The sequence below is a fragment of the Calypte anna genome, chromosome 4 (assembly GCF_003957555.1).
Source record: "Calypte anna isolate BGI_N300 chromosome 4, bCalAnn1_v1.p, whole genome shotgun sequence".
NCBI classification, from domain to species: Eukaryota; Metazoa; Chordata; class Aves; order Apodiformes; family Trochilidae; genus Calypte; species Calypte anna.
Genome location: NC_044247.1, coordinates 14,859,897 through 14,885,525, shown reverse-complemented (window position 1 = coordinate 14,885,525; position 25,629 = coordinate 14,859,897). Strand labels below are relative to the sequence as shown.

The 25,629-nt window shown below is 44.2% G+C and overlaps 2 protein-coding genes across 5 annotated transcripts in view; one reads left to right on the top strand and one right to left on the bottom strand.

Annotated features, from left to right (window-relative positions):
* The window catches only part of GAB3 (GRB2 associated binding protein 3), a 74,336-nt gene extending 53,485 nt beyond the window's left edge, over positions 1-20,851 (bottom strand). Inside the window, exon 1 of one of the 3 annotated variants that reach the window (XM_030449303.1) lies at positions 20,813-20,851. Coding sequence is in view for 2 of the 3 variants with exons in the window: in XM_030449301.1 (XP_030305161.1) it covers positions 11,297-11,368 (72 nt within the window). In the remaining variant the exon portion in view is untranslated. Of the gene's footprint in view, positions 1-11,296; positions 11,606-20,812 lie in introns of those variants that run through there. The other 2 variants (XM_030449301.1, XM_030449302.1) reach the window with 2 other exon arrangements.
* Positions 20,852-23,265: 2,414 nt separating this feature from the next.
* The window catches only part of SMARCA1 (SWI/SNF related, matrix associated, actin dependent regulator of chromatin, subfamily a, member 1), a 34,243-nt gene continuing 31,879 nt past the window's right edge, over positions 23,266-25,629 (top strand). Inside the window, exon 1 of one of the 2 annotated variants that reach the window (XM_030448984.1) lies at positions 23,266-23,460. In XM_030448984.1, coding sequence (XP_030304844.1) covers positions 23,353-23,460 — 108 coding nt within the window. In that variant the 5' untranslated portion in view covers positions 23,266-23,352. The remainder of the gene's footprint in view (positions 23,461-25,629) is intronic. The other variant, XR_003987467.1, reaches the window with a different exon arrangement.

Sequence of the window (25,629 nt, the reverse complement as noted above, 5' to 3'; positions counted from 1 at the left end):
TGCATCCCATACTTTCTGCTGTTGCTGTACAGGCTCCTGTGTCTTTCCTTGTTAGTCCCAGAAAGGAACCACAAAAGATTTCACCCTAAACTGGCTCCATGAACTGCAGCTGGAGTGATTCTACATGACCCTGTTTCCTTGACCACCTTGACCACAGCAACCCTGGGTGCAAGTCAGGAGTGACCATCTGCCCTGCAACAAAATGACCCTGGGCCTTATAAAAGTAGTACAAGCTCTTGGAGCTGTTTTCCTCTGTTCCTTATTATTTATGCCTCTGCATGGATGGCAGATAGGATTTCTTCACAAAATAACAAAACACCTCTGAACTAAAATCTACAGCATGCTCATATAGAGATCCCAGTTCCATTTCCAAGTCCAGTAAACCTGAGGAAGGAGTCAAACTGAAACCTGCCTGTGGGTGCACAGTGAGTTCTGAGCACATGAGAATCTGAACTCTTCACGTAGCTCAGGTTGCTAAACTGCATTCAAATCCTTTACTTGGAAATGCTCCTGAGATCTATCACTGGGGTGCATCTCTGTGACATCCCTCTTCATCACGGGGCTGTGGAAAGGACTGCACAGCTTTGCACAAGCTCCCCCTGGCTCCTCACCTCCCAGACTTGTCCTGTTCTTGAATAACAACTTGCCCTAAAGCATCCCTGATCCACCCCACAAGGTAAGTGCCGTGGTGAGGGGAGTCCTTAGGGATCTAAAGCAGCCGTGCAAAGATGCTTAATCTTCACCTGGCTAACTATACCTTATCTGAAACCTGGCCCTGTCTGCCATCTTCTGCCTTGACATAATTTCATTTGGTTTTAACAATCAGGTTTTTCACCCCGTCAAGGAGCACCAGGAAACACTGCAGCCAACTTAGAATGTTACTCCGATGGGTAAACAGCTTTAATTTACCAGCCAGCAAACCAAGTTTACTTACAAACTTCACAAGTCTACTTAAAAAGTTTATTAAGATCATTTTAAGCACAAAGGACCTGGAAATAGAATGAAAAACAAACAGGTCCTTTAGAAGGATAACGTAACACAACTGCAGAGGAAATAATTCTTCCTCCCTTACATTCAGCAATGCTGCTGGTGGTTAAAAGTGGGTGATTTGCTGAGCATGGGCAACAAAGCCCTGGAAAGAACAGGGGGGAGGTTGCACTTCTCCTGGATGGAGATTTCTGTGTAGGAAATGCCTGGTAAAGCCTTAGTCACTCCAAAGACAAATAAATCATAATAACTGCTCTTTAGGGTCTGAGATAAATGCAGTCTCTGGCAAGGATAAGGGATTTGACAGAGCCTAAATGAAGGTTTGAACTCCACAGGTGACATGAAAGCCTCTAACAACCCTTCCTTCAGTCTGATGCTAAATTCTGGTTGTGCTAGAAAACAAGAGATGTCTCCAGCTGCAGCAGCAAACTCCCAATGTAAGTAAATAAACAATCCTGATAGATCCTAAACTACTCATTCATCTTCTGACACAGAACCTCAGATATTCTATGGACACAAATCAAGGTCTAAGGCACCAGGGGTTGGCTTGTGGCTGAAAATTAGGAAAGGTTCTTATAAAACCAGCTATTCAGATCCATCCTGTTAGGAAACACTACTAGCCATTCAAATGCCAGCCCTCCATTCAAGGAGTGCTAACAAAAACAAAGAAAATTTAAAAAGCCCCTGCTATTTAGGAACAAGAATAAGTGCACTGAGTATCACTGGCTCTTGTTGTACTCTCTAATTTAACCCTGCTCTATAAACTTCATGGCAAATGTGGGATTTTCTGGAATGCCTCAGATCCAAAGGTCTCTTGGGTAGAGGGCACATTTACATTCTTTGTAGGAAAGCAACAGATTTGTGAAACTACAAAAATACCACAAAGAAATCTCTAATGGGATCGCATGCCCTGAAATGGTTGAGGTTATGGCTGTCAGCTTCTTCCCTAATTCACAAAGAAATGAGATGCCTCATTCCCAGTCACATCAGTCACTTGTTTATATGAAAACACACATATTTAAGGAAAAAATCTGGGCAAATCACAAATCTGCTAAATAAACTTGCACACGAGGGAGCTTGGTCCTTGTGTCCCACCTCCTGCCAGCGAGAAGGGCTGAGAGCTCACAGCTGCTGAGAGCAGCAGGGCCAAGGGCAAGGCAGGACCAGAGCTCCAGGGTGCTGTGAACACCCACAGTGATGCCTGCAAGGGGGTGAGGGGGGGAAAGGAGCTTTGTGGCTGGGGGAACACAGCCCAGAGCATCCAGCATCTGCAGTAACATTGTGGAAATAAAGTCAGAGGCTGCTGCCTGCAAGTACTGAGGCTGCAGTGCTCATTCCCTGCTCTGGCAGGGATGGAGGGAGGATTGGCTCCAGTTTTCCCATTAGAGGCTTGCAGTTCCCACCATTCACTGAATTAGCTGCTGGAGCTTAAATGAGAGCTCCAAGTGCTAAGGTTTGTATGAGGAGCATACGGAGGCAGCAGAGGGGATAAAATGAGCCTGCTGTGCAAACAAGGCAGTTGTGCACACTCCCAAGCCAGGTTTCCAGATGTTCAGGCAGCTGGAGGTGCAAGCAGGTTCCTAGGGCTCCTCACACAAGAACCTAAGCACCTCACCTTGGTGACCTGCCAGACTATCCAAAAAAAGGCCCATGGACTCGAAGTTCCTGTTTCTGGCTTCACAGGACTCTATTTTCTCAAGGCTTTTTCTCCTTCTGTCAGATTCTTCTTTCTGATCACACTTTTGCAGAGTGAATTTTCTGCAGTTCCCCATGCCCTTCCATACTTCAAAGCAGCTGTTCAATTCTCAAGTTGGGTGAGGTGCCACAGTTTTACCAGTTCCCTTGCAAACTTCATCTTGCAAAAACACAAAGCCTCAAAACTATGTTTTTTTAAATTCAGAACTCCAGAACTGTTGATTTTTGGTACTTTCTCTTGTGTCCAAAGATTCTGTTGTAAGTTCCCTCCAAGTAATATGGGATTAATGAGACCAAATAGAATGATAGGAAGGAAAGAAATAACTAAATATTTTCTTTTTTTTCCTTTTTTTTTTTCTTTCTTTTTTTCCTCAACATGTCCCAAATGTCACCTCTGACCTGGCTTTCTATTTCTGGCATGGACTGAACTCCCTCTATTTATTTAGCAGCCTACACACCATTACAGTAACATAGCAACAGTACTTTCAGTTGTGAATTTGAAAAAAAAAAAAAAAAGGAAAAAAAGAACATATTTTTTGTAAGAAAACTGTTAAAGCAGTGCAGTCTAGTAACACTTTAGTAAATGCTTCTAGTTTTCCCTTTACAAGCCAGTATTATTAGGTTTCCAGTCCACAAACCCAATACCAAGGGATGCACAGAGCAGTGTCACTGTCACAGAGCCTGTTCCTCAGGCTGTCCCAAAACCTTTTTGTTTGGCTAAAGGATGTTTCAGCTTGAATACTTCTCAGGCTCAGCAGAGACAAGAGCTGGAGGTTGGGGAGGATACTGAAATAATGATGGGATTTATCTGGTGGTTTTCCCTCACTTTTCAAAAACACTTATGGTATTTTTGATAATCCACAGCTCGAGGGTGAGTGATTTGATGCTCAGAGTCATCTGTGAAAAGGGAATGTTTTAAAAAGCATCAAGTGAAGTTGAAGTAACAGTCCCATCTTCAGCTGACTGTCCAAATCCCCCAGTTTTACAGAGCAAATCAGCCAGTGAGGACCTGTAAAAACACCCTCAGAGCCAGAGGAGTACCTGGAAACATTCTGCAAATCCAATTGCAGTAGGAGCAACATGCCTAAGGATCTCAGAAAAGCAATTCCCTGAGCTACTTAAGTGCTTCTTATTTTTAAACCTAAGGCCTCAGTGAGAACTCGAGTCATTTTCTTAGGACGGGTTCAAAATGCTGAACTTATTAAAAATAAAACTTCTTAAGCCTACTATAAATATTAGTAAACAACAGTGATGAGGTAGCTGGAACAGCAGTGAGCATTTCATGACTTCTGCTGAAACTCTTTCTTCATTGCTACTGGAAATGCAGCTGGCATCTCTTCAGATGCTTTTTCTCATCACAGAGGGATTTTATCAGCACAGTCACCTCGGAGTGCCCGAGGTTTTTCTGTGGAACAGGCAACAGATCTTGGGAGTGGAGCTTCACAGGAGGCACAGGCATTCAGCTTTCCCAGTGTTTTATCATCTCAATCCTTCTGTAAACTTCAGGGCTTCACTGCCCAGCTTGTGAAGTCTGCAAGTAAAACACAGCTCAGGCTTGTTCTGAGCTCTTGGCTTCCCCTTGGCACGACCACTTCCATGTCAGCTTCAAGAAATGGCTTCAAAACTGTAAAATCCTTGAACTCCTTACAAACTGTTTGCAATTCTGCAAAAACAGATTGTCCACCAACTCCAAGCTCTGCTGAGATTACAACAGTTGTAAATTTAGAAAGCCTCCTGTTCTGGCCATTAGTCTGTCCAAGAGAAATATAAATACATAACCCACAGTCCCTGAGACTTAGGAGTCACAGGATGAATAATATTTGCCACTAAGAGGGCTCAGAGAAACGACTCTTTAAAAGAAAACATTGTCAAAACTGACTCAAAACCTTGCAGATGCCAATCCAAGTTACATTTCAATTAACACCTTCATTAAAGTAATTCTGAATTCATCCCAATAATGACACTTTAATGCCTTTTTGTAAAATGCTCTCTGGGAGAGGATAATGAATCACTGAAATGCACTGTTCAAGGCTTTTGTGGAAAGCTACAAAGCAGTTTTGACTGCAGGGGTCAGGTGGGGTTTTTGGCATCAGAAGGGAAGGGAATAACAAAATCTCTAAGAATAGTTGTTTCATTCTAACAATTACAAAGCTACTAATGAGTTAGCCTCAGAAAGGGAGTATTTTTCTGCCACTGAGTCTAGATGTTTGGTTTATTTTTAGCAAATACCAAGTTTCAGCAGTTTTAAAACTGAGTTTTGCATGGCTCTGTGTTAGTTGTGGTTTTTTTTTCTTTTTTTTTTTTTTTTTTTCTGATGCAACACAAACTGAAACAAGTCAAGGGTATTTTAAAGAAGAAAAAATAAAAAGCTGTAGTAAGGTACTTAATTCAGCCATTAAATGAGAGAGATGAAAATCTATTTTATCTGGCTGGCTGTGATGTTTTGACATGCAAATGGCATTTTTTTTTCTTGTCTTATCACATTACTAATTCATTTCCAACTCAAATGGAAAGGCCAAGAGAGAAAACAAAACAACTACTTCTCTACTGAGCAACACTATAGGAGTAAACTTGTCCCTTTCCCTAAAAATGTGACAAATTGGCACAATACACAGAGTATTTTCAGGCAATATTGGTAGAAGTGACATGTTTATCTATATTCTAGTTTTCATGCTACAACACATTTCACCAAAGCACTACTTGTAATGCTTTTTTCCCTAATACCCATTTGATTCCATCACTAGTTTAGTTACCACTCGAATTAACATTTCCTTCTCTAGTTCAAAGTAGCTTTTTTTTTTTTATTTTTAAAGTTTATATATTTGAATGCAAAGACCTGATAACTTGAGGGTTTCTGTTTTGAACAGAAAGCAATAGCTGGACATTCCTGTGCACTGAAAACATGTAGTAAAAGATTAAGCTGGGGCTTCAGGGCTATTACGGCTCCACCCAAACAAATAGTCCAAGGGAAATTATTCTGCTTTAACATTCTGATACACAGGTTGCCAAGAACAGCTGTGTTTTTTAGAAATTCTTTTTTTCTTAGAAGTCAGCCTGCCTCGTTAAAAATTGCACTTAAACTGCAAAAACAAGGTTAATATGGAAGAAAATGCTCGGGAATAAACATCCCACTTAACCGACCAAAAGAAGGTTAAGTGGTGGAAAAATGGTCTGATTTGCACTTAGCCAGTGACAACTGTTTAGCGCCAGGGATGGAAACTCCTCCCTAAAATAAATTTTCTGCTGTTATGTTACCACTGAGATCAATTTGTTGATGACTTCAGAGAGAAGGGAACACCTCGTCTGCAGCCCAGGAACTTCCATATGCAAGGATTTATTAACCCAAAACTGAGCTCTTCTTTAATACACAAACCAGATAAAATGTATGCAGGATTTTAAAATGAAATACCAGCAGGAAAAACTTGGGTACAAAGCTTCCAACTAGAACCACTTAAAAGGCTCCATCAACTTTCTCTGGTACATGGGACTCCTGTTGCCACCCAGCCTATAAACTACAGCACATATTGGTGAAATAAAGTCAGATTTTGGGTATGAGAAGTGGCCATAATGCTCTGTTCAGGGGGAGCAGAGCTCAATAGGCTTTGTAGGAAGCACTTGGAAATAACAAGGCTTATGGACAAAAATTAAGTTCATATTTCTCTTTGATAGCTATTTCTTGGGAACTTCCCCCAAACCCCCCAGCAGCAGCAGCAGTACTTGACCTCACACAGCACTTGGGGATTTCTTGGAGGTGAGGCTGGCAGTGTCCTCTGCTGTCACCAACCCAATGCTGGATCACCAAGCAGCCTCTCTGCATCCCACCCACCCTTACAAGTGCTGTGGGACTCCTGTTCCTATTACTCGAGCAAACTCTCATCATTCTACTTTACTTTTTTCTTCTCAGTGGCCACTAACTTCCCATTTGTTCTCCTGATAAAGACCAGAATTTCAGCTAAAAATGGAGAAGTCATCTTAATTCTCTTATCTTGTAAGACCCTGGCAGTGAGGTGTTGTGGTCAAGTTCTGGCAGATCCCCCCAGCAGTCAGAGACACCCATCTGCAGCTTCTTGCTGCTGGGTGCTTCTGATGGCACTTACTGCCCCTCATGCAGACACTGCTTTACCAGCTTTTTGCTTTGGTACATTAATTTACACCTCTGTTTGTCCTCCCAGACCAGACACTCCAAGAAAAGGTGTGGTAAGAAATGGAAAGATAAATTTTCTAACACAGGGTCCGTTTTGGACTCTTGTTCTAGAGATGATGACAAGGAATTTTTTTACAGAGGAAGAAATTCAAGAAAAGAATTTTTATTTTCTGTTATTTCTTCTGCAAAGAGATTCTTTACAGAGAGGGTGATCAGGCATTGGAATGGGCTGCCCAGGGAGGTGGTGGATTCTCTGTCCCTGGAGTTTTTAAGAAGAGACTGAATGTGGCACTCAGTGCCATGGTCTGGGAGCCACGGTGGAAGTGGATCAAGGGTTGGACTTGGTGATCTCAGAGGTTCCTTTCCAACCCAGCTGATCCTGTGATTCTGTGGGTTCTGATTGAAGAAAGTAGTCACTCAAATAAAGTGGGAAACTTGTCTTTTTTTCTTTGAGCAAGTGGTCTTCCCTCATCAATTTGTATAGTACTGGAGATAAAAAATAGCTCTTCAGCTGGGGCACAGCTGTGCAGAATTGACTTCAATGGAGCTGCACTGACTCACAACAAGCAGGCATCTGCAAATAGCCCTTTACTACTGCAAACCACCTCACTTCACACAAAATAAATACTGGCAGGTAGGATGGCCAGCACTGCTGCTGCTCCTCACAGCTGTGCCAAGCTACAGGACAGTGGTTTGAGGACAGGTTGAAATTACCTGCCTGTTACAAGTCCTATGTCCTTCTCCTTGTCAGCACAGGACGTGTGTGTCATCTCAGTGCCACCAGTCTCTTATTTCAATAGACATCCTCTGTGCCTTCTTCTATGGCTTTGCTCCCCTCATAGTGGCTTTTTGCACTGGCTGGAGCAATTCATTTGTTTTCTAGGCCATGAAACCATTCCCCCACTCTCCAACAAACAGAAAAATATTACCAGTCACTGAGCAGATAGGTATCCATAAAAAAAGTATCAAAAAGCTGTCTGTTCAAGGACAACATTACAGATCTGGGATGTGTGAACAACACCTCCCTGAGCCTTCTGAATTTTATTTTATTTTTTTTAAACAAGCATAAACACTTTTTTCCTTTGCAGCTCTGAATACCTAATGTAAATGTCTGGTTGGATGTATCCAGTTTCCTACAGAGTGGTCCTCATGATCCACTAATATGAACATCAAAATTCTCCAGTGGGACCAGGTTTTCCTCTCGTGGGGCTGGGTGTCAAGCTGTGCCTGAAACTTGGCATTTTTGATCTAGAATATGATGGACCTCACCTCCAGCACCACCACTTCTTAGTTTTTGGGAGCAGCTTCTTCTTCTCCTGCCCCTCCCCACATTAAGCTCCCCCAGATCTTTGGGGGTTCCCTGACATTCCTCAGGCCCAGGCAGCCTTGACCAGGGAGAAATGTTGGAACCAAGTGGGGAAATGCAAGCAGCACAGCTTTCTGGTCACCCTCAGGGGACAAAGAACTGCAACACACACCAAATGATCTCTCAGGAGACTCCTTGCTCAGCTGCCTCTTTAGCTTGGCTGACAGGAGGGATTCACGGTTCAAGTATCAGGTAGAGAGAAAAGCATTGCACATGCTATTAAAGCACTATCAGGGTATTTGCCTGCTGAAGTGATGCTCCCTGTGCTTTCTAAATTAATTCTCTGCATTTAGCATTAAGCTCTCTGTTTTTACAGAAAGTTACACTTGGGTAATTAATCTCGTGTTCGTTTCCTGCACATGTAAGAGAGCAGCCTTTGTTAGGGAATGATAAGACACTTCTAAGAATAGTGCTACTAAGAGCATCGGCTTTGTAAGACATTACAGGAAAAATGTAGACGCTCAACACCTGCTTTTGGCTTCCCAGAGTTTTGAAAATAACATTCTGCTTATCTGGAGAAAAATTCTGACTCCCTTATGAGTAGAAAAGCTAGTTGCTTTCATCAGAGAAGAGGCATAAATGAAGGTATATTTGGACTTTAGGCTCCAGTCTCACAAAGATATATTTAATTTTATAAACACTGTAAATATTCCCAGTGCCCTCGGGGGGACTATCTGCAGCCCCCAGCCTCACACAACCTGAACTGATCACTTTCTCTGGTCCGTTAACTACAGATCCCACTGAAATTACTTGGGAGTTTCTTAGTGACTGTAATAGAATGAGGATTAAGAATTATCTGTGTGTACAAGAAGAAACCCTCAGGCCAGAACTCACGAAGGCAGGATGATGGACTCAGGAAAATGTAACCTGGGAGACAACCCCGTGGGAGCAACTGAATCTCTCCAGTGTCTGAGATCCCATGGAGCAGCAGACCAAGCCCGCATTTGAAACTCCCTGGAAGCTTTGGTTCAGACCCTGGGCTTTGCCAGCTGAACACAAAGGGTGGTGTAAAGCTCGGGGATTTATGGATGTTGTCAGTTTAGAACCAGAGCCAAGCCCATTCTCCTGTAAGCGGTTGACACTTGACACCTACTGAAGTCAGTTTAAACAGTCATTGTTTTAAAGCTTGTGCTGTTTTTAAGCAGTCACTGCAGCCCAGCCTGAGCTATCTGCCACCCCAGTGCAAGATGCACAAGCTACCATGCCAGTGAAACTATATCAAAAGTGGGGGAAAACATAGTTTACAGCGTGTAAGAGATAATTTCCACTTGCTCTTCAGCATCCTCTGTGTCACCAGTCATATGAGAAAGGACAATCTTTGCTGTACTCGCAAGAGATTTCTTCCCGCCTTATGGACAAAGGAGCAGTTTATCCTCCTAACAAGAAAATGAAGCCTAATCTGTGGAGATCTGGCTAATCTAGTGGTTGATATTTCAAGAACAACATGGACCCGATTTTCCTCGGTTTTGTAGTGCAAAATCTGAGCAGAGCAGACTGCAGCTAATCTTGTGAGCTGATCAGAGCCCCTGTTGTGACTATTATCTTGACTGTATAATGGGGGCTTTCAAATCCCAGCTTTATCACATTCTGTTTTCTCTACTTTGCCCTTTTATGAATATTGAGTCATCAAAAATAGCTGCACTGACAGAGTTACTAATGATACCAGCTGGGTGAATCAGTAGCTCTTACATTGTCTAGTGCCTGCTGTACAGTGCTATTAGTACACTTGCTACAAAATAAAACAAAAATTAGAGATCCATATTTTATTTGCAGCTTACTTGAGGCACATAATAGTGCTTATTTTAGAGCTGGAAAATGCTAACCAAACAAAGCAAATACTCAGCTGTTTCGGTGCAATACTGTGATCTAAAGGAAGAAACTGGCTTCGAATAAGTTAAATGCAAATTCCAACATCAGTAAATTATCCTTTCTTCTAGTTGCTAGTGCAAAGAAAACAAATACACTACCAAACGATATCTAAAACATTCTTCACAAGACAGTTATTCCTCACATTACTAGGAAAAGCTAACATCAGCAGTCCAGAAAAAAAAAATGCTGATAAACAGAAGTGACTACGACAAATGATGTAAGTGATGTATATGGCTGGAGTGCCACAGACACATATGGTGGCATCCTTCGAGCACAGCGCAGTGCTCCGGGGTAAGTTAGGAGAGAGATGCTTGACTCAAACAAGTTTTACCAATCCTAGAAGTATATCAACAGTAACCACACGCCTGATAAAGAACCAGCACAAATGAGTATGCAAAATGGCCCACCACGGGCGTACATTTTTAATGCTGTCCCAAGCGATTTTTAAGGGTCATTTATTTCTACCCGGAATGCCTCCCTCGCAGCGCTGCAATGATACAGTTTCCTATGTTTGCAACACACACCCTTTTTTTTTTTTCCTTTTCTTTTTCTTTTCAGAAAAACAGGCAGGCAGATAGAGAATGAAACAAGGGGCCCCCTTTCCACATAATGCAATTGCAGCTTTCCATGCATGCAGCTCTCGCTGCCTCTGAGCAGCCTCTTCACCTTTCAGCTATCAGGAACTTTACAGCACGGCATCTTCCAGCACCTCTTTATCACAGCCCCAAAGCAGAGCTTTCTGCTGCCAGCTGCATCTGGCGTATTAAAGTGGTATAAAAGTACTGCCCATGGTGCCTTCGGCAAGTGTCGTAGAAATCAGGGAGCATCGTAACAAAGCAGAGACTAAGAATTTAAAGTATTAGTTTTCTTCGGGAGGTTCTTACCCTTCCCTGGAGAAGTGACATCTGAAAATCTGTTACGAGGATTCTGTTAGTTACGACAACATTAACTGAAACTGAAATGCGGCTTTTTACCCTAAGATATGTTGCATAACAACGGAATTACTATAATCTTACGAGCCGGGAAAGGTTAATTCCAAAGGGCACAAGAATAGCGGTGAAAACTAAAATACTCCATAAGCGCACGGACTTGTAAATCTTTTTGTTTTGGTCCAAGGCGAAGCCGAAACGGGCGAGACATTTCAAAGAGGCACCGAGCACATGCCGAAATCCGTTTAGCGAGAAAAAAAACCCAAAACAATTAAAGAAATATATCAGCAGAGCCTCTGCACTTACGTATCTCTTGAGTTTCTTCTCGGGGGGTGATTTAATGAGCCATCCAGTGCAAACAACGTCCCCTGAGCTCATCTTCCCCCCCGGCGCGGAGCGGGGACGCGGGAGCCAGGGTGCGGGCTGCCTGTGCGTGTGCGTGTGTGTGTGCGTGTGTGTGTGTGTGTGTGTGTGTATTGTTCCCAGCCAATTTGAAACCAGCAGTAATCAGCTTCCTTCAGCTGTGCTCTGCTACTGCTCCAGCCCGAGGAGGAAGTCATGACATTGATCACTGACACGGACAGCCCTCCCTCCGCCGCAAACACAATGCAACACACCGAGCACGTGATGGGCGGCCGGGGCTCGCCCCACAGGCAGCCGCCGGCTGCGACAGCCACCACCGACACCCCCGGTGACACCCACGTCGACACCCACCGCTGTCACCCGCCTCCCGCATCGCCCGGACCCGCATCGCCCCGCATCGCTCCGGACGAGAGGTGCTGGCAGCACCCCCGCCCCAGGCAGCGGGAGGGGCGGTGGTGGCCGCGGTGGTGGCCCCGGGGGTGGGTGGGCCCGCAGAGCTGGGGGCAGTGCTGCATCTGCACTGACCCGGCCACTTCAAGCCTCCACCATCTGCCGGGTTGGCTACTTCCGAACTTCTTCAGTTTATGGATTTAAATGTGGGGGTTTTTTTGGTTTTGTTTTTGTTTTTCAGTGGCATTTCGTTCCCCCCTCGATGAAGAAACCGATCAGCTTTTGATTTCGCTGCTCACAACGTCGCAGGTTTTTTTCCAAACAGACTTTTCCAGAAGTGACTTCAGGCAGACAGGTTGCCCTCCACTTGAAAACACGGCCGCACAGCACTGCTGATGTCCCTGGAGTCAGGGACTGTCTCCAGGGTGGGAAACTCCTGGCTTCTCAAGGACAGGGCAGCTTGTGTTCATCTTTTAGTTGCTTATGGCTTTGGCTCCAAGCAGACACAGTCGTTCCTCACCGGGCTTTACAACCCTGTGTTTCCTCAGGAGCCTCATACACCTCTGTCCCATCCCAGCACAGGGTGGAGCCTGACCCTGCGAGGTGTGGTGAGGGGCACAGCCCTGGGAGAGGGGTTTAATGGTTTCTGTGACCCATTAAACATTTCACACCTTTCACAGCTATGCTGGAGGTTTTTGGCAGGGCAGGCTGACAAGAAGGGCTTGTGGTGTCACTGCTGGGAGCTGAACAACTGGAAACCACGCTTTTTACATTTTTTTCCCCCAATATTTCATGCAAAAATGTTGTGGCAATATGTATTTATTGCCTTTAATATAAGGTGCACTAAAAATGGCATATAGTACATAAATATATGCCCTATGTACTGTATAAATAAATCTGTATAAGCTCATAGCACCCCTGCTGCTAGTGCTTTGCATTATCAATAGTCTTAAAAGAATCTCACCATAAATGAAAACTATCATCAATAAAGCACAAACAATTTATTTCAAATGTGCTCTGGCTTCTCTAGATGGTTTTTTTTTCTGAAAATAAGCAACTTCCATGCAGCTTTGCAATATTGTTTGATTCCCAACCCGAGGTTCTGCTTCCACCTTTACTCAGCTTCACATATTCTTTATCCACAGTGATGTTTTAACAACTTCACACATTTAATAGCAGGTCTGTGAACAAGGCTTTGTAACACTTCTTGCAGAGACACATCTAGCCATGGAACTTAAATGGGGAAGGAAAGTCACACTTTCCTTCCACATGACTTGGCTGTGTCACTGACAGCTATGATAGCCCTAAACCTTTATTTTAAAGTATTAATTTGCCAAAACAAAATGACTCGTGGATATACTTTATGTGTTATCCCCACAGTGTTGTAACAATACCCATTTTTTACTGGGTCATTCTTCAGACAGATGAGTTCCCTTGACAGGTCCCTTCTGCATAATCACTTGCAGCAAGGCAGCAGAGATGAGGAGGGGGCAGTTCCCATGTCTCAAGCCACTTGTCCCTGCCCTTCTGCCATCTCCTCCGTTCTACAGGCAGAGGTTATTTGTGTGGCTACAAGGTAAACTGAATCAGAAAGCTGACTGCTTGGAAAAGAACAAGTAGAAATTAGAAAAAGAAAGTATTTTCCAGATGGATCAGGACTGATTTCCTGATCTGATAGATGCTATGTACTCGTAGCTGACCAACGGAGGGGGTGATGCAGGGGCAGTAATAAGAAATCAGCAGTTGCTTAAATTGGCACTTCTGCCCCCAAAAATGCCTGCTGAGTGTGGTAGCCATGGTGACAGGGAGGGGTACAGTGATTCTGTTCCCTGCTAGATGTGTGGCTCACTCCTCTGTCAGATGGCTTCTGTCCTCACTGCTGGGATGGCTCTGTTGCTTGTGAAGCACCTGCCAAAGGACTTTGCAGCCCAGAATATTCAGAATTAACAAAATCTGTGCCAGTCTACTCATGGTGCCAGTAGCCTCATGGGAAACAGAGGAAGCCAGAAGTCATAATTAAGCAGAGCACGTGGGGGTTAACATGTTTGTTATGAAAGCTGCTCTGCCTTCTTGATATTTGTGCTCCAAACATTGAGCACAAAAATAAAGTTATTTTCTTACACAAATGAACTTCCTTGTGCTGATAATGTGTCACTTACATATGTATTTGACAAAAGCAGCCTTAAAAATGAATGGTATCTAGCCCTGATGGGAGAAGTGGGATTTCAGTTTTGTCCTGCTCCATGCCAAATTTTTTCAACCACTTTTCCATTATCAAATCTTTCATCATGATGCTGACTGACAGGGTCGTTTTAAAAAATCTTGCAGTTGAAGACATATGGAGAGTGAGCTGAGGTTGGAAACAGTGAGAGAAAGAAGAGGAAAGAAAAACTGATTTTGGCTGAACGTTTCTGTGAAAACTCTTAGGATGTTCTATTTTAGTTCCAGCTTTTGCATTTATCCATTTAGTTTCGGACTTCAAGTATGTTTTGAATACATGTGCTAAAATCACTGGTAAAACCCAATTAAAAAAAATTAAAATAAAAAATATTTTCTTAATATTCAGAGAATCTGCTGAGTTGGAAGGGACCCATCAGGATCATCAAGTCAAACTCTTGTCTTGATCTTGTCAGGATCAACTTGAACGTTCTGGAACTCAGGCAGGTTTGGTGCTGTTCCCTGGGGAACTTGTTCTACTCTCAACCATCCGCTGGGTCAAAAACCTTTTCCTAATATCTAACTCGAACCTCCTCTGATTCAGCTTCCTACCACTCCCCCATTGCACTATTATTGCAACTGCAAGGCTTGAAAGCCTAGAATTAACAATGTTTGCTTAGGTTTACTTCTTTCACTTTTTCAGCTCTTGTACATATCTCATAGTTACCTTGAAAGAGATGAGGTTCTGCTTGCTAACAATAACACCAGCCAGTGGTTTCTGCCTCTCCAAATCTGCTGTAGGCAGAGCTACAGGAATGTTCTCAAAAATGACCACTGAAAAACCCCAAACCAAAATGACTTGCAATTAAGTTAAAATTTTCTTTCTTTCTACATGAGTTCAGAGGACATCTTAACAAATCTTCAAAGTCTGACAAGAATGATGTTGTTCCGTCATGTGGCACTTCATAGAATAAAGTCAGAAGCAGAGAAGCCTTTGTGGAGATGAACTGTCAACATGATTACAGAGAAAGTAAAAATAAATAAAACACAAGACGGAAAATTGAAACTCCAGAAGGTAAAATCCTTCTCTATTTTACACAAGTTGCACAGGTCACTCGTATTCCAATGCGTCTCAAGGAAATTTCAAGAATCTGTCTGTATTTAGGTCATACCAGAGCATTTGTCCTCACCAGAATAACCACATATGTGCTACTAGCAAAGGTCAGAGTAAGCATGATCAGTTTTACCCTGAATGTGTGGGCAATGCACATCAGCCTGATATGTAGGAGGAATCTTCTGCTAGTAATGTTTACCCCTCTCCTTTCCAAACTCTGGCTGCTGCTGTTTCAGAGAAAAACACTTGACTAGTAGTAATAAAACAGAAGAGAGCACATTCACTAATTGCATCCAATGGGAAATTCCTTCATGACCCTACAAGCAACTGATTTAAAGAAGTGGAGTGTGGTATTTAAACTTGCCCATTTCCATGCTGCAGAACAACTGGTGATGTGAAAGTTTTTGCTCCCCTGTGGACAGAAGAATAAGCAGGATGGAGAGGATGGGAAGAATCAGGAGGATTTATTTCTTTCACAAACTTACAGGTATCAAAGGAGAAAGAGACACTGGGAGTTATCTAGACTGACATCTCCACAAGCATATATTTTCCACAGTCTCTAGCCCCACATTTAGTTTACAAAATCCTGCAGGGGTTGTGAAGGTTGAGGTGCATGCAGGAGACAGCTGTAGCCCTGGGAGAACAGCCCTTCTCTCTCATCTAGTGACTGATCCCTGTTTACATATGGAGCTCACACCACACTTACTCAGCAAAATGCTAACATGCCTCTGCAGCATTCCCACAGCAAGCAAAAAAGCCCAGTGCCACAATAAGACATGACACAGTAGACATGTTCCAGCTGTTCCTGACAGTTACCACTCTGCTCCCCCCTGCAGACAAATATTTCACTCTTTTTCCATTCACAAGGAAAATCCAGCAATGTCAGAGGGGATAATTCAAGCTCTTCTCCTCCTTTCAATAGCCTGTCCTCACCATACAAATCAGGTCCAATAGAGGACTGCACACAGATCATTACAGCATTTGTTGGTGTTTAAAGAATTAACTCAAGAATCTGGAGCTGGACCACTGGCACAGGGTGATGCTGATTCTGTCTGCTCCAGGGTGGGTACCCAGACACCCCCAGGCTCTGGGTGGCAGTGGGAGCCAACAGTCAGGTACCAGAAGCCATTGTGAAATTAAAAAAAGAAAACAGACTGTTGAACGTTGCTGTGGTTTTGCTCCAGGAAGTATAAGAAGTGTTTAAGCTGTGTGTCGGTATGGCCTTTATTGTTATGGACAGGGCAGAATGTAATGTTACCAAAAGCTCTCATGACACAGAGGGACAACTCTGTCAGTCTGTTTCAGAAAACAGACCCATGTCCTCTGGCACCAAGCTCCCCTGGGGAAGAGCAGCAGGCAGCCAGCATCTCATAGGAAAGTCTCCTGTTGAGGAAAGTCACTGGTGGGAGAGCTGGCATTTTGCTCAATAGTGGATTTTATCTGCAAAAGTGCAACTGCCCTCTGAAGGGGGGGTGGTAACAAACAAAGCCCCACTTGGGTACAACCTCTGTTCTGTCACTTTTTATCATCCTGGGGATGATAGGTTTCTCTCTTTTCTGGCATTCACAGAAGCACACATTAAAAATCGTGCTTTTTTCCCCCTATTTTTCAGGTTCTGTTTGCAGAGCACTAAACAATCTGATAATATCTAAGTTGCTGGTCAAGCAGGCCATGGCTGTTACCCTCTACAGATGCATCCCTATCAACCTGTTTCTGAAGATTTCCCTGTCAGGTAGTTTTATCAATGGTGCTCACATCAGAAAATAATCCTTGCAGTTGAGGTAGGAGACACAGGAGTAGAGAAGATGGATTTTTTAAAGAGTAAAAATTTCTTTTCTAATTGTCTGAATTATTTTTAGAAGCTAAGAAAAATCTACTTCCATTTTCATCTATAACAATGATGAATACCACTGAATAACACTCAGGCCATGTGTGAGAGGGCCTGCTTGTCATTTTTATATGGCAGTTTCGAGGAATTCACCTGTTCACAGCTGAAAGATTCTGGTGATGTGACACAGCCAAACCTGTAACAGCCAGAAATCCAAAATAATCTACTTGACATCAAGATTATGACTTATGTCTTCCTGATCAGAAATAGGAAATTACTATGAAATTTTAATCTTAATCTCCTGAAAGTAAGGATTTGCTGAAACTGGTTTAGTCCAAACTATGTGAAGCAGCCTGAAGTTTGGGTGTAAAACTCAAAGAAAGGTCTCAGGAAGGCTTGAAGAAACAGATGGAAAAAGAAGTCTGTAGTTTTATGTTGAAGTGAAAAAATCCACCTAGCCATTTTCAGATGCAGAAATGTGGAAAGCTCATCATGAAGTGCAGGATGGATCTCACCTTCCCTACAACATTCTTGCTGAGACCAGGGAACACTCCAGAGTGATGAGAAAATGAACGCAGGAAAATGAACACAGGACATTGCCTGCCTCTGTTCTCCATGTTGCCCAAAAATGCATTACTGGGAGTTACAGGAACTCTTCATTTTACTTTGTGATTTGTGAGAAAATTTCATGCAGATGGCAAAACAGTGGGGGAAAAAAGATATTTTCCCCTGCTAGGTAAATTAAGCAAGGAAAGATGCAGGACTACTTTATTTAATTCTGACTGAGTAGTGGGTTTTTACAGCAAACCAGACCAGATTTCTTAACTGCACATGTAAAAGGTTGGCCTGTGTGAAGAATGTAAATGCAGGAAAGGAAGAATTGTTTTGATGGCAGCTGTGTGCTTGAGACTGCTACAAAAAAGGAAGAATCATTACAGGATGAGGAAGAAAAAAGGCCCAGGCAGTCAGGCAAGCAAAATAGCATAAAAATGGGGGAGTGATGGGAAAGTCAGAAACAGATTTGATGTGGACTGGGATAAACTGAAACCAGCTACTGTAGTTTAACAGATCCTTCTGGAGAAATGGATAGTTCTCAAGAAAATACAACAGTTTCAGTCTAGTTTTCCACACTGAGTGGACGTTGGCAAGTAAAATGGATAAAAAGGACAGGATTAAAATATTTCCACAGCAGAATAAAGCCTGTGGCAACTGAAGTGATGACTTTTGGCTTCTGCAACGTATCTGCCATGTTTTCAAGGCTAAGGGAGGCACTACTTTTACTGCATCCTTCTGCCCATTTCCTGTATTTCAAGGAAATCCTGGTAATGCTAAAACCTTGAACAAGAACTATTACATTTACACATAGTTTGTGACCAGTTTAGGGATAGCAGTGTGAAATCAGACTCACAAAAACTGGTTTCTCCTATTGAAAGAAGTAATTTATTTTGGGCAGAGAATTTGTGAAGTAGAAGTTTCCCCCATCATTAAAGAGAGTTAAAGGCTACACTGCACTGGACTGCCTGCTGAATACTCACAAATACTCTGAACTTTGTAAGGCTCTGTCTCTGCTATGGGCAGGTTATTTACAGGTTTTCACTACTGCAAAACCACTGAACAGGTTAGGGGAGAAAAGGATGCAGTGAGCAGCAAAGTATGCTTCAGATTTATTTAATTTGGAACAAACTCTTTTCACAGGTTTTGCTTTGACCTAAAATAGCTTTTAAAATGCCTTCTACTTTCAACAAAACTGATCTTTTCTGGTCAGAGGCTCTAGTGATAAAATGCTCCAGGTTTTGGCAAAGTCATAGCTCATTACATCAGGAGTTATTGCATGACCTCCAAAGGAATCCCTGATCATCCCTAAATCTACACGGCATTTTGTTTGTAGGCGAACAAAATCTGGAGTTCACAACAGAATACACAATTGTAATGTTGTTTATGAAAATCTGGTTTATGGTAGCTTAAACTGCTACACATTAGTGTGGCTGCAATCCCACCCTCCAGCTTGCCATCTATCTGTTTCCCCATTGCATTGGCACTGGCCCTGCTGTGTGTGGGCACTTGACTTGTTTTGCTGTGCTGATCTGAGAAAAAATTACTAACTCTCTGCTGGGCTCAGTTTTTGCTTTTTAGAACCTGGAACTAATCCATTGCTCACCTGCAGAAAAGCCCAATAACTTCAAGGAATACAGAAATAGAATACAGCAGCCACCCTGTCTCATTTCAAAGTTGCAAAGGACTGGAGGTATCAATAGAGGCAACTAAGGTAATTTTGCAGCAAGTTCCTGATGAGGCTCAGGAAATGAACAGATTCTAATGTACATAAACCTGGCTCATCACATCCCTGAAGAGATGACAGTCTTCTCACTTTCATAATTTACCAAACTGTGACAATTCCTGGCTCCCCCACGCAGAAAAACAAACCTAAAAAAAATTAAAAAGAAAATAATAATAATAATAATAATAATAATAATAATAATAATAATAATAATAAAAAAAAAATCAGAAGTCTTTGCCCTTAACCAGACACTTCTGCTGGTCTGGGGGAAGGTACTGAATGTAAATGCAGGTCTAGAAGTAAGAAGTCAACAGCAGGGAAAAGATCTCATATATATACTATTTTTTCCGTGGTTTTGATCGTATGAGTTTTAAGACAGCAGCGTTCATACAAATAGCGGCTACGATCCCGAAGCACCTTGAAGTCAGGGCTCTCTCAGCGGGCATCATGCGAGCACAGGTCGGTGTTGCCACCTTGTGGCACCTGGCTGGTACTGTCACTGGGACAGCAGCAGCCACAGCGCTCTGAGCGTTACAATTTTTTGGTGCTTGTGCTTGGTGGCCTCGTGTGGACTTCATAGAATCATAGAATGGGCTGGGTTGGAAGGGACCTCAGAGATCATCGAGTCCAACCCTTGATCCACTCCCGCTGCAGTTCCCAGCCCATGGCACTGAGTGCCACATCCAGTCTCTTTTTAAATATCTCCAGACACGGAGAATCCACTACTTCCCTGGGCAGCCCATTCCAATGTCTGATCACCCTCTCCCTAAAGAAATTCTTTCTAATATCAAACCTAAACCTCCCCTGGCACAACTTGAGACCCTGCCCTCTTGAGAGTTGCCTGGGAAAAGAGCCCAACCCCCCGCTGGCTCCAACCTCCTTTCAGGGAGTTGTAGAGAGTGATGAGGTCTCCTCTGAGCCTCCTCTTCTCCAGACTGAACAGCCCCAGCTCCCTCAGCCTCTCTTCATAGGATCTGTGCTCGAGTCCCTTCACCAGCCTGGTTGCCCTCCTTTGGACCCGGCTCCAGCACCTCAAGCTCCTTCCTGAGCTGAGGGGCCCAGAACTGGACACAGGACTCAAGCTGTGGCCTCACCAGCGCTGAGTACAGGGGCAGATTCCCTCCCCTGGACCTGCTGGCCACGCTGTTCCTGATCCAGGCCAGGATGCCATTGGCCTCCTTGGCCACCTGGGCACACTGCTGGCTCATGTTCAGCTTCCTGGCAATCCAAACTCCAAGGTCCCTCTCTGTCTGGCTATTCTCAAACTACTCTGTGCCCAGCCTGTAGCGCTGCATGGGGTTGTTGTGGCCAAAGTGCAGGACCCTCGGTGCACAGAATTTATCTGTTTTTGTGAATGCAACAGTCTGCTGGTCTTTAAGCTTACAAGTTCTTGGAGGGGGTGTGTGTTCATATGCTACCTTTTGGCACATGCTATTTCTTCCTTCATCCTGCTTTTTTGGTAACATTTCTTCATCCACACCCATAGGTAGGTTCCTATCCAACTCATCCACACAAACTCATACAAAAAGAATTTTACAAGAACTGATTGATAAAGTAATTCCACTGAATACTAAAGTTTATTTTAAGAAGTAACCCAAACCTGATATATCTGTGCTGGAGAAACTCAGACCATTAAATTTTCTTCCGTTTGAGTAGCCTCCATCCAAGATTTCAAAAATCTTAAGGTCTTACCTTAATGACAAAGCCCTCGGGTCCTTATCTCACCAATGCTTTACAGATTTCAGCAATGTCTGAAACAAAAAAGTGGCAATGAGCCTAAGAATATGCAGTGTCTCTTTTTGTGTCTGACAAGAAAACATAATACATCAAGAACCTTATTTCTGAATTGGCTCTCTTAACTGTGAAACCTTAGTGTATAGGAGAATACACATTCAGCCCTGGTGATTGTGCTTGGTACGTTGTAAAATAAGGAGTAATAAATCTGTGAAAACAAAGAGCTAATGCCTGAGTCTACAACTTTACCATGACAACTTGTCCCCTCACTCCCAACTACATGAAAAGAAAAAAAACAAACCCAAACAATTGGGGAAATCTGTGGAATTTTTCATATATATTAGAAAATATGTAAGACTGAGAAAATAATATATAAAGCAAGGAAAAGAAAGCACTTAGCTATTTGTTTAATAACTAACAAGATTACCCCATGCTAATACTGTTGTAGGATTAAGTGATTTTTTTCAGCCAGTGACCTGTGGATCTACAGAACACAACAGAATCTTAGAGAAGCAGCTAAATTCATCTATGAAAAGTATCAGCTGCAAAGCACACAAACAAAAGATATCCAAAGGGAAATATCCATGAAAGCAGCAGCTTGACTGTTTTGTACAGCATGCCATGTTCCTGTGAATTTAAAGGCAAAGGCAAGCTGTGACAAACACTTGAGAGTGTTTTGCATAAACAGAAGCTATGGGAGAAACTGGAGAAGGAAAGTCAAATATTAAAAACGTTTAGAGAGCTATTTTACCATAAAAGCTCAGAACGACCACGTCACAGACTGGAATTTTTCCACCTTAGAGACTTTTTTTTGCACAGTTAACAGTAAGCTGCATTTTTTAGAGAGCCCTGCTTGGAAAAGCTATTTGGTGTGCTCTTTCAAAACCAGTCATGTCCCTCTGCTCAGCTGGGCTATGGGAAATACACTTCTGCCCAAGCTTTTAAAAATAAATCCCACGGAATGGCCACTGTGGGTCTCTCTTTGTTGCAAACCATGCAACAGCCACAGAAAGGAAGAGGGTGCTGAATAATCAGGAACAACACTGTTCTGGTTTTGAAGCTGTTTTGCAGCACGGAAAAGGGGCTTTTTTACCTTAAACCTCCTCTGTTGGACTGTAATTTAGACACTGAATTTCTGAGTAATCAGGCAGTCATCAAAACAACTCAGCCATACAGTTTGCCTTGAAAAAATGGCACCTTATTGGAGTCGATGTATGGATGGAAAAGAGGTCTCAGAGGTCTGTCTAAGTGCAGTGTATGTGAGCTGCACCAACCCATTTGCTAAGCTGTTGTTGAGTTGTGCAAAAAGATCTCGGTTGCAGCTGCTGAGCTTTTTATTGGAATCAAAAAGCTTTTATTGCTCCTTCTGCCTGCCAGGCTAGAGTTTAATCTGTTTCTCTGGACAGAAAGCTCACAATATTGCTCTGTAAGTAACCACCAGGTAAAATGGCTGATTCAGAGCTCTCAGTATTTCAAGTCTGCCATCCCAAGGATTGGTTCGGAATGCCATCTCAGCATTCAAGCAGCTGAGAATCTGGATGTCTTGCATGGAGAGGCAGAAATGTGTGTATTGACAACTAAATTGGCTTCATTAGTGTAGTATCATTATGAAATACAATACTGTTCAATTTGAAATACCTCAAAAAAAAAAAAAAAAAAAAAGTTTTCCCATGAGCTACTCTTGCTTTGGAGCTGCACTGTTACTTCTTAGCCCTGCAGATGTTACAGACATTATCTCCAATCTCAAATACAGCCTGGGGGGATTTAGGAAAACACACTTGCTATTTACAACAGGGTTTGGAACACTAAGGAAAACGAACTGCAAGCAAGAAGTTTTTTTGCCCCGTATCGTTCTGTTTTTATTTCCTGGGTCCTGCAGCACCTTACCCTATTGTCAGCTCTCTTGGCCAGCACACATCCTCCTTCCACAGCAGGTCCAGAGCCCGCAAGCTCTACCTGAGGGTGCCAGGGCCAGAGGGGCTCCTGCCCGGGCAACCACGGCAAGGAGAGCGCATCCCGCCCCTCGCAGACAAGGCACAGCCTGCAGATTACACAAGTAGCGGGTGGGACGGGCAGAGGAGCTCCGGAAGGGAAGCATCAGCTCCGTGGGTGCCGGGGCAGCCCTGAGGCGGCGCGGTACCCGGCAGCGCTTCGCCGGGCGCGTCCCCCGCGGCCTTCAGCGCATTCTCTTCAGCGAGCGGCGGTGTCACCACCAGTGTCACCTCGGCAGCGGGACCCCTGCGGAGCCCTTTGTATAAAACCCAGGGGGGAACGGCCACGAAGGGCTCTGCGGAACCACCCCGGCAGCCCCGCCGACCCCGCTCCCCGCCCCTGAGGCGCGGACCCCGCCCGCCATCGCCCCCCGACCCCGGGCCCCCTCTGGCGGAACCATCGCGAGATCCGCGCGGGGCGGGAGGGGCGGGGCCAGGCGCGGTTCGGGGCTCTGGGGCCGCCCCCCCCCCTCACCCCCGGTGGCTCCGGTCCCCGCCGCGCACAAAATGGACCCGAGCCCCGAGCCCGGCTCCAGCGGCGCCGCCAGCGCGGACGCCGAGGCGCCTTCCACCTCCGCCGCGGCGGCCTCCGCACAAGAGCCCGGCGCCGAGGAGGTACGGCTCCGGGGGCGGGCAAGGGGTGGAGGGAGGGGGCCCTGCGGGTGGTGGAGTCTCCGGGGAGCAGCGCGCCCCGCCCCGCCTCCCGCTCCTCCATCCGCCCCGGCCCTGAGGCGCCCGCTGACCCTGACGGGCATCGCTTTGCCCTTTACCGCTGTCCGTGAGGGCTCACCCGGGACAGAGCTCCGGCCCGGCCTGTGCGGCTGCCCTGCAGGCCATCCCTGGCCCGGACACCCCCCCTCAGGCCCCGCCGTGCAGGCCGGGCCCCCGGGCCGCCTTTCAGCATCGCCGCGGTGGCTGCCGCAGCCCCTCTGGTGGCTCCTTCCCAGCCCGGGCTCCTGTGCCGTGCTCTGCCCCGTGCTGACCCCTGTAGTCCCCCCCATAGTGTTTGGCTGTCCCGGGGGGTGCGTGGGCCCCGGTGCCGGGGAGCTCGCAGCTGAAGACGCCCCGGAGGGTCCTCCGGGGTTTCAGCCATCCCGCTGCACAACGGGGATGCAGCCCTGATGCAGAACAAGTCTCTCAGAAGAGCCTCTACGGCTTCCAGTTTCCTCCCTTTGTGTTTTTTTTTTTTTTGAATAAAAGTCTGCGGGAATGTAAAAAGTGAGGATTTTTTGGTAACCTTGGAAACTGAACGGAATGCATCCTGAGGAATAATTCTTATTAAAAAACTTAGCAGGAGCCATGACTGTGTCTTATTTTTATGGTAATGGGTAAAACTGCAGAAGTATTGATATCAGTGCAGTCAAAATTTTAATTCTAATTAATAGAAGTCCATTTTTACCTAAGAGGAACACTTGATAATTTCATTGCTTATATGTACAAACAGCTATCGTGTAATTCTAAACATTACCTGATGGTTTAGGGGAGAAGGTTTCTGTACTGGATCCAACTTTACAAAATTTTATGCATGTCAACTGATATGAAGTTGGTGCTAAATGTTTAGAGAAAGTTTGCCTGGAGAAATCATTTGGAGGTGTTGAATGGTTTTGAATACTATCAGCAGTGTGCTGCTGTGGCACGCTGGTCAGTGTTTCCTAAAGGGAAATAAAAAATCTCTTTGCTGCTGGAGTTTTTATTCAGTGTGGATTTTCACTTCCTATTGGGCCACCAGTCTGTTGCACAGCTAGTGACTTAGTTACACCAGCTGCATAATAATGGCAAATAATGTAACCTGTTGTGCTCTGTTCCACTCTCACTGTTTCACTGCACTGTATTCTTTCTTCTTCTTGTGGTAGTGCCAAAACAGTGTCTGGGCTTAGTGGTGATTTGGAATGTTTTTCTACTTTGTATATGAGTTAAACACAGAAGGAGTCTTAATTATTCTTAGTCCATCTAATTGAAGCTCTCAGAAGCACTGGGTACAACAGTGAAATCAACTACAGCAGCAGCAGCAGTTCTTATTCCCAGCTACTTCAGTGTTCAGGTGCCCTTCCCCATTTAGGAGCAGCTATTGCATTTGCTAGGTAGAAATCTCTCTCTTAGCCTGAAGTTAGTAGCTGTGTTTGGGCTGGTTAGTAAAGCTTGCAAGGGGAAGTATTTTGAATCCTTGGAATATTCAAGGTCTGTTTGAGTAACTGCTGCACAATCGTGTTTCTTGTAAGGTGTGGAAATGTCACTGATTTGGGGGGGATTCTCTTACTTAGGGTTTAGTCTTCACTGAAAAACTCTTAGAGGGGAGAGGTAGATCATTGCCAGCTGGCTCCTTGAGTTAAAAATGAAAGTACTTTTTTTGGTATTTCATTAATTGTTTGCATTAATTGTTCTGCTAGACCTCCTGCTTCCTGTTAATTCAGCCCTCAAAAGTCCTGGGCATGCATTGGATAAAGTTTCTAGGGTGAAAAAAACTCTTCTGGACTTGATGAAACATTTTGTGGTTCTGTGTTAGGTAATGAGCTAGCTGGTAGTAAGAGAGGTGTTCTTACTCATATAAACCTTTGATGATTGACAAGGTCTCTGTCTGTAACCCAGAGCACTCTGCAGAAGCAGGTTTGGGGGTGATGTGTCCATCCCTGTTACCCCTTGAGTGCCACCAGCACAGAATAGTATTTTAGTGACACTGCAGAATAGGCTTTTCTGTTTAAGTTGTGAGGAAGAAAAAGAATATCAGCAGGTGTCTTGTCTCTCATCACCTTTGGAGAGTCTCCTGTTTGCTATTTCTAATATTTT